The sequence below is a fragment of the Rattus norvegicus genome, chromosome 20, assembly GCF_036323735.1.
Source record: "Rattus norvegicus strain BN/NHsdMcwi chromosome 20, GRCr8, whole genome shotgun sequence".
NCBI lineage: Eukaryota > Metazoa > Chordata > Mammalia > Rodentia > Muridae > Rattus > Rattus norvegicus.
In genome coordinates this window covers 25,708,110-25,718,920 of record NC_086038.1, presented here as the reverse complement: position 1 = coordinate 25,718,920, position 10,811 = coordinate 25,708,110, and the positions used below count along the sequence as shown (strand labels likewise).

Genomic DNA, 10,811 nt, shown 5'->3' with positions numbered 1-10,811 from the left:
TGGATGCGTGTGGCTGGCGTGGGCAGCAACCCACCATGGGGGAACATAGTCTGGTGGAGAGATTTCAGAGCTCTCCTAGAGGTGAGAACAGGCCGGTGCCTAGCATAGATTGCTTTTTTAGTATTTCCTGCTATGTGCAGGTGTAGAAACAGATAGAACACTCATACAAAAAATAAATAAATCTTAAAAACAAAAAAACAAACAAACAAACAAAAAAAAAAACAGGTCTTGAGAGATGGCTCAGCAGTTAAGAGCACTGGCTGCTCTTCCCGAGGTCCTGAGTTCAATTCCCTACCACATGGTGGCTCACAACTGGAGGAATCCAGTGCCCTCTTCTGGTGTGTCTGAACTCAGCTACAGTGTACTCACAGACATTAAATAAATAAATAATCTTAAAAAACAAACAACAACTGAAGGACCCTAGGGGCTTTCACCAGCCTTACACTCACCGCCTCAGGTCAAGATTAGGCCAAGTACCAGCTTCCTGCCTCCATTCCCCACCCACAGTTCCTGGGAGGAGCAGGAACTTTCTTGAAAAACGGCAAAATGAACTGACTTTCACCTGGGTCCCAGATAGTGTTCGTAAACTGTAACCTTGCTGATGTAACCAGTACTCCTAAAAAGCATAAAAACTGCTTGTTACAGTCATTCAGGGTCATCCTCTAGTCACTCACCAGGAGGGGCTGATTGAAGGTCAACCCTGACATGCCGGAAAAATAAACCTCTTGCATTTGCATTGAACTCTGTTCTTGTGTCTCACTTGGGGGAGGGGGCGTCTCTCAGTAGTTAAGACTCAACCTTGAGCCTTTCACAAGTTTACCTTCCAGCAAGGTGGGGCACCTTGCAGCAAGTTTATAGCTAGGCCAGGTTCGATGAGAATCTATTAGAAGAAAAGGAAATTGGCCAGTGAACTGCTTTACAAATACTAGGGAGTCACAAGTAAGAGAACCAGAAACTCAAGCAAACTAAACTGGACTGTCTTTTCTTTCTTTTTTTAAAAGAGTTATTTTATTTGTATGAGTACACTGTTGCTGTCTTCAGACACACCAGAAGAGGGCATCAGATCCAATTACAGATGGTTGTGAGCCACCATGTGGTTGCTGGGAACTGAACTCAGGATCTTAGAAAGAGCAGCAGTGCTCTTAACCGCTGAGCCATCTGTCTTTTCTTTATTGAACAAGTTATGGTTCCTTACTTGTGAGCACTTGAGCTCTGTGCTTGCCCATGATTATCCATGCCATGGACAGTCTAACTGCTGTCTTCCCTAAAACATGTATTTATTTTCTCTGTGTTCCCATTTGGTTTGGCTTGTCTCCATATGCAGGCCTGGCTGACCTGGGTATCTCTGTGTAACAGCATTTGACTGTCCTGGAACTCTTTATGTAGACCAGGCTGGCTTTGAAGACACAGGAATCTACTTGTCTATGCCTCTAAAGCCTCATAATGAGGACTGGAGGGATGGTTCAGTGGTTAAGAGCATTGGCTGCTCTTCCAAAGGTCCTGAGTTCAAATCCCAGCAACCACATGGTGGCTCACAACCATCTGTAATGAGGTTTGATGCCCTCTTCTGGTGTGTCTGAAGACAGCGATAGTGTACTCACATACATGAAATAAATCTCTAAAAAGAGTCATAAGGAGCCACCATGCCTAGTGCTATTCCCATTTATCCTTTGTGTGATATATATTTCTATTAATATTACACTCATCCCGTGAAAAACAGCAAACTCTTTGAGAGACAGGATTAAACTGTCTCTTTTAGTCTAGGAATACTATTGTCCAGATATTCTAGAAGTGGGAAAGTGGAGAAGATTCATCTTTCTGTATATCAATCATCTGCTGGGCGTGGCAGCACACATCTGTCTAGCAAAGAGGCCAGTGTGTCTGAACCCTGTTCTAGTTGCTATGATACAGTGGACATTCACTCGACCACTGTAAGGTGCACACTTGCTCTCTTTAAAACATTTTTGCTTCAGATGGCTCTCCTTGTATAGCCCAGGATTGCAGGAGTGCACAGTACCACATCCAGTTACTTTGGTGCTGAAGGTCAAACTAGAGCTTGTTGCAGTCTATGCACCTTAGTGACATCCTGAAGCCCTTGATTGTACTCTTCTTCTAACAGGCTTCACTCTGTAGCCCAGGGTAGCTTTGACAGAATCATGTAGGGCAGGCTGGCTTGACACTCTTGTCATTTTTCTTGCCCCAGCCTTTCCAACATTGTCATCACAAGCATGAGCCACCATGTCAACCTATTTTGTCTTTAGGATCAGCAAGGTGGCACAGTAGGGTAAGGATACTTTCTATTAAACCTGAGGGTCTGAGTTTGAACCACAAGAGCCATGTGGTGCAAGGAGAAAGACACCTGACTCCATAAGCTGTTTTGTGACCTCCACACATGTGCTCCCCCAACCACAACATGAATAAATGTATAGTTTTAAAACATTGTGTTAGCTGTTATGTCAAGACCACACAGTAGAGGGCTAGAGAAAGCAGGGAGACTGAGTTCTGTGTTTTTTCTAGTTTATGAAGAGGAGAAAATGTTCCTATTTGTGGAAGAGTGAAAACTGAATGAATTACCATTACTTAGAAGAGAAGATTGGGAGTTCAAATGTTGGTAACCTAGATGTCAGTTACAAATGGGGTAAAGTGTCTGCCTAGCATTTGATAAGCTCTGAGCGCTGAGGTCAATGGATTCCCAGTCTCTTTTATCCCCCTCTCCCCACAGAGACAGAGAGCACCCCAGGAGTGGTGGTAAAATCCTGTACTCTTAGCACATGCAGAGTTGAGGCAGAAGTGTCTGGGCCATATTTAGTCTTTAGTACTAGGTCAAGGGTGTGAGGGTGTTGTGGCTGCACCATGTCACCCCACTGATCTGGTTGATCAACCAGTTGATCTGGTTGGCTATGTGAGTGTCTCCTCCCCTCTTCCCACTCCATATACATGCCTTCCAGAGCTACATGCCTATTTGGTCAAAGAGGATGACCTAAGAGAGGAGGGTGGATCTTCGATAAAGGGTGTGGGAATAGCTCTGTCACTCTGCAAGAACCTCTAAACAAGCCAAGTCTCCATAGCCGGCCCGGAGAAAGGCAGGGAGAGAGGAGGAAAGAAATAAAAGAGAGTTATCAGGTTAAAGAAGAATTTATTGTGTGAGATGGACTGAGATATGACTAGTAGAAGATGGGATGGATCAGAAGGGTAAAGCTGAGCTGCTTGTGTTAATGCCAGGGACACACACACACACACACACACACACACACACACACACACACACGAGAACCAAACCCAGATATTCTGAAAGAGTGCTCTTAATTGCTAAGCCATCTCTCCAGCTCTTAACATTTATTATAATGTGTTTGTGTGTGTGCACACCCTCGTGTGCGTATGCGCTGCCAAGGTGCATGTATGGAGGTCTAAGAATAACTTTTCAACTAGGCCGGGTCTGGAGACAACTCAGATCGTCCAGCCTAGTGGCAAGTGCCTTCACCCGTTGAGCCAGCTAGCTTGACTAGCCTTTTATTTTGACACAGTCTCTTTCAGCAGCCCGGGCCAGTCCGGAACTCACTATGATATCCAGGTTGGCCTTCAGCTGGAGGTGATCCCCCTGCTTCAGAATCCTGAGTGCTGGGATTACAGGCATGAGTTACGTAGCTCAGACGGGCCTTGATCTCCATTGACCTCCACCAGACTCGCTGAGACTGCAAGCCTGAACAAACTAGTCTGGCTAAAGAGGCTCACAAACCTTCATCGCAAACATCGGAACCTTGAGCGTCCCAGATCCCCTGGGTGACGCCCACTTCCGTCTTGCTCTCTAGGCCTGGACTCAACTGCGGCCGCGTGCGTCATCATTCCGTGCCGCCGCGCCACGGGCATCATTTAGCCCCGCCCGCGCGGCAGCTCGGCTCCTGTCAGAGCCGGCAACAGCCATGGTGCTTCCTAGTGTTTTGTAAGTTGGCAGCGGAGGCTCGGGACGTGGCGCAGGTCCGGATGGCGGCCCTGGTGGCTGCAGCGGCCCTGGCGGCGGCCGAGCCTCCACCCGCGGTGCCGCAGGCGGCGGGGAGCGGGGGCCCGACCTCTCGCCGAGACTTCTACTGGCTGCGTTCCTTCTTAGCCGGAGGTAGGTGTTCACCGCTGGGATCCTGGAGTTGGGTGGTGAAGCCAGCCGCAGGCCAGTCAGAGCCAGCAGCCGCCGTGACAGTCCCGGGCTTCTGCTGCAGCGCCCAGCCGGGTCTTTACTTCAGCCGCTGCAGCCGGGGTTAATCCCTCTGCTGAACCAAGCACCTTTTCCCAAAGGTCGAAAAAAGGATCCTTTAGGTGGGACATGGTGGGCACCACTCCTTTCTGTTACCAACGACCTGAGTGACAGTTTAGGATTGGATTTTGCTGTTTGCTTAAAAAGAAAACAAATATTGGAGGTAGAGGCTAACTTGGGCTTGTGCCTCCTTCGCGCGCGCGCACGAGTATAATGATATGAGAAATTGTCATGTAGCCCCGACCTCAAACTCCTTTATGTAGTTGACTCTGGCTTTAAACTCCTGATTCTCTTGTCTCTACATCCCAAGTAAGTGCTGGAATTACAGGCACATGCCGCAGTCCATCTCTGGAGGCTAACTTTGAAAACTAGACTAGGATATGAACTGAACATGGTGGAACATGCCTTGAATTGCAGCACCGGGGATGCAGAGGCAGGCAGATCTTGAGTTTGAGATCAACCTGGTTTACATAGCAAGTTCCAGGCAAGCCAGGAATGCATAGTGATACCCTGTCTCAAAAACAAAATAAAATGACTAAGGGTATTGTGCAAACTGCCTACAACCAAAACTGGTTCCAGGAATTGTGGTAAACAAGCTTGCAGTTGCTTGAAAAAGTAGTGCTGTGGTTTGTGGGTTCATGACCATCTATCTGGTTTACATGTCTCAGGTTTCCTCCCCCTTTCTGTATGCAGATGGTTGTATCTCTTAACCGCCCTCTCCTCACAATGATTGATTATTTGAGTTGCCATTACTTAACTATTTATGACTGGCAATAAAAAGATAGTGTCATAGCATCAGCTGTGCTGGGAATGTAATTATTTTCTTCTGCAGATTAAAAAGACATTTCTTAGTCCCAGCACTCTGGAGGCAGAGGCAGGTGAATCTACATAAGCTCCAGGTCAACCTGGTCTACAACCAGGACAGTCACAGCTACACTGAGAAACTCTGTCTTAGGGGAGATATATATATATATATATATATATATATATATATATATATATATATATATATATATATGCACACATATACATATACATACACACACATATATATATACATATATATATATATATATGTTACATTACTGGAACACCCCTAGTTGCCTACTTTGACCTTCATATATATGTATATCTAGATATATATCTAGACATATATATATATATATATATATATATATATATATCAGAAAATGAAAGATCTGTCAGCTGGGTGTGCTGGCCCACTCCTTTAATCCCAGCACTTTGGGGGCAGAGGAAGGTAGATCTCTGTGAGTTCAATACCAGCCTGGTCTGTAGAGCAAGTTCCAGGACAGCCAGAGCTAGATATAGAGACCCTATCTCAAAAAAAAAATGTTTAATTGGGCTTTGTATTAGAGTCCATGACGGCAGAGCAAAGCCATGGCTGAGAACTCACATCTGGTCAGCAAGCAGAAGGCACAGAAAGACACACTAGTGGAAGTCTTTTGAAACTTAAAACCTACTCCCAGTGACCCACCTTCTCCACAAGGCTGCACCTCCCTATCCTTCCTAAGCAGTTCCACCAATCAGGGACCAAGTATTTAAGAATATGATACTAGGGGGCTCATTCTCATTCAAACCACTGCATGAGCCCTTGCCACTCTGCCTGGCTTTCCCAAAGGCACTTTGTCTATTTTTTTTGGGGGGGGGGGACCCTAGGTTGGTTGGGCTCAGAGATACCAGTATCCATTAGAAGACTGTTTTGAAGGTCTCTAAGGGGAACTCAGGCATGGAACAGGCTGCATACACTATCAAGGATTTTGTTCTTGGCAGCCATTGTATCACCAGATCCCTATGAAGAAGGAACCTGATTGGCTGAGGCTAATTTTAAACTCCCAATGCTCCCATTTCTGCCTCCACAGTCTAGTCCTGGGCTCATAGGTATGTGCCACCATGCCCAGCACTTTTTTGGGAATGGGACATAACGTACTTTTTACTTACTTAAAACTTAACCTCTGTGCGCCTGTGTGTACCTATCACACTCTCATGTGGAACTTAGAGGATAAAGTGTCAGTTCTCTCTTGTCAACTGTGGGCCCTGGGAATCCTACTCATGTCCTTAGGCTTGGTGGCAAACATTGTGCCCCACTAGGCCATCTTGCCAGATCCTGCCTTTAAAAAATAATTTCGGGGATCTGAGGAGTTGGCTCAGCAGTTTGAGCACTTGTTGCTCGTGTTGAACAGCTAGGTTTGATTCCCGGCACTTTCCTGACACTACAAATGTTTGTTAAGTGCAGTCCCAGGGGATCCAGCTCTCCTCGGACCTTAGCAGGTACCAGGCATACGTATGTTACACAAAGATACCTACAGGCAAATCACTCATACACACAAGATACTAACATTTAACAAATTACATTTGCTTGCTTGATTGTTTGTTTATTGTATGCATGGTTGTGGGCACAGGCATGCCAAGCATGTGTGGAGGTCAGAGGCTATCTTGTTGGAGTAATTCTCTGTTTCCACCAGGTGGATCTTGAGGACTGAACTGAGAGCTTCAGACTTGAAGACAAGTGCCTTTACATGTGTGCTGAGCCATCTTGCCAGACCAGGGAGATAGTTTTTTTTTAATTAAAAATTTTTAAAAAGATTTATTTATTTATTTATATATGAGTACACTGTCACTGTCTTCAGACACACCAGAGGAGGGCATCAGATCTCATTACAGATAGTTGTGAGCCACCATGTGGTTGCTGGGAATTGAACTCCCCAGCTAGAGTTTTTTAAGACAGACTCTCATGTGTCACATGGTGGCCTCCAACTTAGTATATACTTGAAGGGGACTGTGAATCCCTCAGACCCCTGCCTCTGCTTTCTTCATGCCAGGTCTCAGTCCGATGTGGCCACCACACCCTGCTTTGCTGTTCCTGCTGCTGCTTCCTCTTCTCTTTCCTTTTTAAAAAATAATTACTTATTTAGTTTTTATGTGTGTTTTCCTGCGTGTATGTATGTATTTATATGTGCCCTGTGCAGCCCTGGTGCCCACAGGCAGAAGAGGTTGCTCAATACTGTGGAACTAGAATTACAGGTGGTTGTGAGCCACAATATACCAGTCCTCTGCAAGAGCAGCCCAGCCTCCCAGCCCTTTCGCTCATGTTCACTCTCACTAAGTTGCCCGCGGTAGCCTTGCACTTGCCCTGTTGCACAGGCAAGCTCTAAGCTTGGAATCCTTCCGCTCAGCCTCTCCAGTAGGTAGGATCACAGGCCTGTGCCACCAGACTCTGTGACGTTAGAGTACTGAAAGGGTTAAATGAGACTGTAATAATCTCAGCACAGTGTCTATGGTCAGATCTCTTAGCCTAGTGCTTGTTACAAAGTGAATACTCAAGTTTTTCTTTTCTTATTCTTTTTCTTTCCTGAAATGGGATCTCTCTGGGTAGTCCTGACTGGCCTAGAACTTAACTACTTAGCTCAGAATGACCTCTAACTCTTGCAGTTGATTTGTGTCAGCCTCCCAAGTGACTGAGAACTAGGATTACAGGTGTGATCCACCAGTGTCATCCTTCTTTTTTCTCTTTCTTATCTATATCTTCTATCTTCTTTCTATGTATGTATGTATGTATGTATGTATGTATGTATCTATCTATCTATCTATCTATCTATCTATCTATCTATCTATCTATCTATCTCTACCCACTTAACCACCCATCTATTCACACAAGGCCTTACTATGTAGCTTCGGATAACCTAGAACATACCAAGATCTATCAGCCTTGGCTTCCCCCGTGCCGAGATTTAAAACATGCAGCACTGTGTTTTCAAAACCCCTGAGGTTTTGAAGCAGTTTTTCACTGGAGCTTGCTGATTAGCTAGGCTAGGGTGGCTGATCAGGGAGCCCCAGAGATTGGTGTTGCTGGTCTCCACTGCCAATGCTGGGGTTTACAGACAGATGTCACCATGCCCAGGTTTTACATGGATACAAGGGATTTGAACTCAAACCCAAATTCCAGTCCTCAGGTTTTGCAGTGAGTAGTGGTAGTAGGGTTTTGAAACAGGCTCCCATGTAGTCTGGGCTGCCTTGTAACTTGATATGCAGCTGAGGCAGATCTCCTGCTTCTGTCTCCCAAGTGCTGATATTATAGTACTTAACCTATTCCTGGTTCTAGTTGGGAAGCCTTCTTATTTTTGTGTGTGTGCTAAAATTAAATAATTTTTCCATTCGTGTATGGGTGTTTTACTTGTATGTATGTCTGCACACCATATGGTAGTGCCAATGGATGCCAAAGAGACCATTGGATCCCCTGGTATTGGATTTACAGATCATTATGGGTAGCTATGTAGGTGCTGGGAATTGAACTCAGGTCCTCTGGAAGTACAGCCAGTGTTCTTAACTGCCAGTCATCTCTCAAGCTCCTGAGGTTCTTTTCTTTTCTCTCCTTTCTTTCCTCTTTTCTTGAACCAGGATCACTATGTAGCCTTGGCTATATTGGAACTTGAAGTGTAGAGCAGATGGGGCTCAAACTCACAGGCTCTACCTCATGAGTGCCAGGACTAAAGGCATGCACCACCACAACCGGCTTCCTAACATTTCTTAAATTACATTTATTTGAGTGGGTGTGGAGCATGTGTATAGGTCAGAGGGTAACTTGTGGGCATTGGTTTACTCTTTCCATAATGTGGGTCTCAGGTCAAAACTCAGGTCATGAGGATTGACAGCAAGTATCTTAAGCTACTACAGCCATCTCACTAGCTCTCATTTCTTTCTGTAGTTTTGTTCTTCTGGGCCTAGGTCTCTTTATAGTCCTGTAGCCCTGGTGTCCTGGAATTCACTATATAGACTAGGTTAGCCCCTAACTCACAGATAACCTGATTACCTCTGCCTCTCAAGTGCTGGGATTAAAGGCATGGGCTGATGCTCATTTAATTTTTTGAGACCTAATCTCACTCGGTAGCTCAAGGTAGTCTGAAACTGCAGCAATGAGAACTCACAGAGCTCTCTTGTCTCAACCTCCCAAAGGCTGGTGGGAACTGCCATGTCCTTTATTCAGTCATTTTAGAGCTATCCTTGTTGGTAGACTAACAGCTCAGTCCTCTATGGGAACTTCTTATAAGCATTCTCTTCCTTCCATGCACACCTGGCCACCATTGCAACAGAGTAGGCACCAAATGCATACTTGCTGCATTGTAAAGGAATGATTGCTTTTGTAGGCAAAGGTTGGTGTTTTAATGAAAAGCATTTCTAGAAGAGAGTTTTAAATGGAACTTCCTAGTTGGGTTAAATTGCCCTCTGTTCATCCATCATTGGGTCTTACATCCATCATTGGGTATTACATTGCTTAGAAATTGCCTAAGTTACAGGGAACAGGACCATTGATCTACAGAACCTATTTATTACTCAGTACTTCTCCCCATGGAGACCAAACTGAACCGTAGTTGGTGTTCTGACTGCACCCGTGATGATTTCCCTTTTGGAAGAGATGGCACAGGGTTGGGGATTTAGCTCAGTGGTAGAGCGCTTGCCTAGCGAGCGCAAAGCCCTGGGTTCAGTCCCCAGCTCCGGAAAAAAAAAAAAAAAAAAAAAAAAAAAAGAAAAAGGACCAAAAAAAAAAAAAAAGTTAGTTGGGGATTTAGCTCAGTGGTAGAGCGCTTACCTAGGAAGCGCAAGGCCCTGGGTTCGGTCCCCAGCTCCGAAAAAAAGAACCAAAAAAAAAAAAAAAAAAAAAAAAAGAAAAAGAAAAAGGAAGAGATAGCATCCAGTTTCTTTCTGACCTTTCCTTCTTTTTTTTTTTTTTTTAGGTATTGCTGGATGCTGTGCCAAAACCACAGTTGCTCCCTTGGATCGAGTAAAGGTTTTATTACAAGCTCACAACCACCATTACAAACATTTAGGTGAGCTCTACATGCTGTCTTAGTTATTCTATTGCTGTGGTAAAACACCGTGACCAGTAGCACACTGGGGAGGAAAAGGTCTATTATGCTTGCTTCTCTGTATCACAGCTCATCAGGAAGACAGTCAGGAACTCAAACAGGGCAGACCCATAGGAGCTGATGCAGAGGTGTGCATCAGGATGACTTGCGGCCATGGAGGATTGCTGCTTACTGGCTTGTTCTTCACAGCTTGGCCAAAGTCTGCCTTCTTCCTCCTCTTCCTCTTCCTCTTCCTCCTCTACTTCCTTTTCTTCATTTTTTTTTCTTTTTGTTTTTCAGGACAGTTTCTCTGTGTGTAGCCCTGGCAGTCCTCTGTAGACCAGAGGCTGGCCTGGATCTGCCCTCCTCTGCCTCCTGAGTGCTGGGATTAAAGGCGTGTACTAACATAGCCCGGCTCTCAGTGTACTTTCCTGTAGAACCCAGGACCAATTTCTTATAGAACTCAGAGGTGATCCCACCCACAATGTGCTGGCCCCTTCCACATCAGTCACTATTTGAGAAAATGGCCTACAGGCCTGCCTGCCTATAGCCCTATTTTATGGAGTCATTTTTTTCTATCGATGCTCTCCCTTCTCACATGACTTTAGCTTGTGTCAAGTGGGCAAAAAGCTAGGTTGGAATTTTGCCAACTTGCCCAAAAGCCAAAGATAAAAAGGAATGGAATATTATCTGCCTGAGTAGAC

At 45.2% G+C, this 10,811-nt stretch overlaps 1 protein-coding gene and 1 non-coding gene across 3 annotated transcripts in view; one reads left to right on the top strand and one right to left on the bottom strand.

Annotated features, from left to right (window-relative positions):
- The first annotated feature begins 1,840 nt into the window (after positions 1-1,840).
- Slc25a16 (solute carrier family 25 member 16) overlaps positions 1,841-10,811 on the top strand; it is a 57,234-nt gene continuing 48,263 nt past the window's right edge. The window contains exons 1-2 of one of the 2 annotated variants that reach the window (XM_039098864.2): positions 1,841-4,111; positions 9,997-10,089. In XM_039098864.2, the coding sequence (XP_038954792.1) occupies positions 3,982-4,111; positions 9,997-10,089 (223 nt within the window). In that variant the 5' untranslated portion in view covers positions 1,841-3,981. 2 annotated transcript variants of the gene reach the window in all.
- LOC120099058 (small nucleolar RNA SNORA70) lies at positions 5,960-6,095 on the bottom strand. Its single transcript, XR_005497881.1, has one exon. It is a non-coding gene; the product is annotated as a small nucleolar RNA SNORA70 (small nucleolar RNA).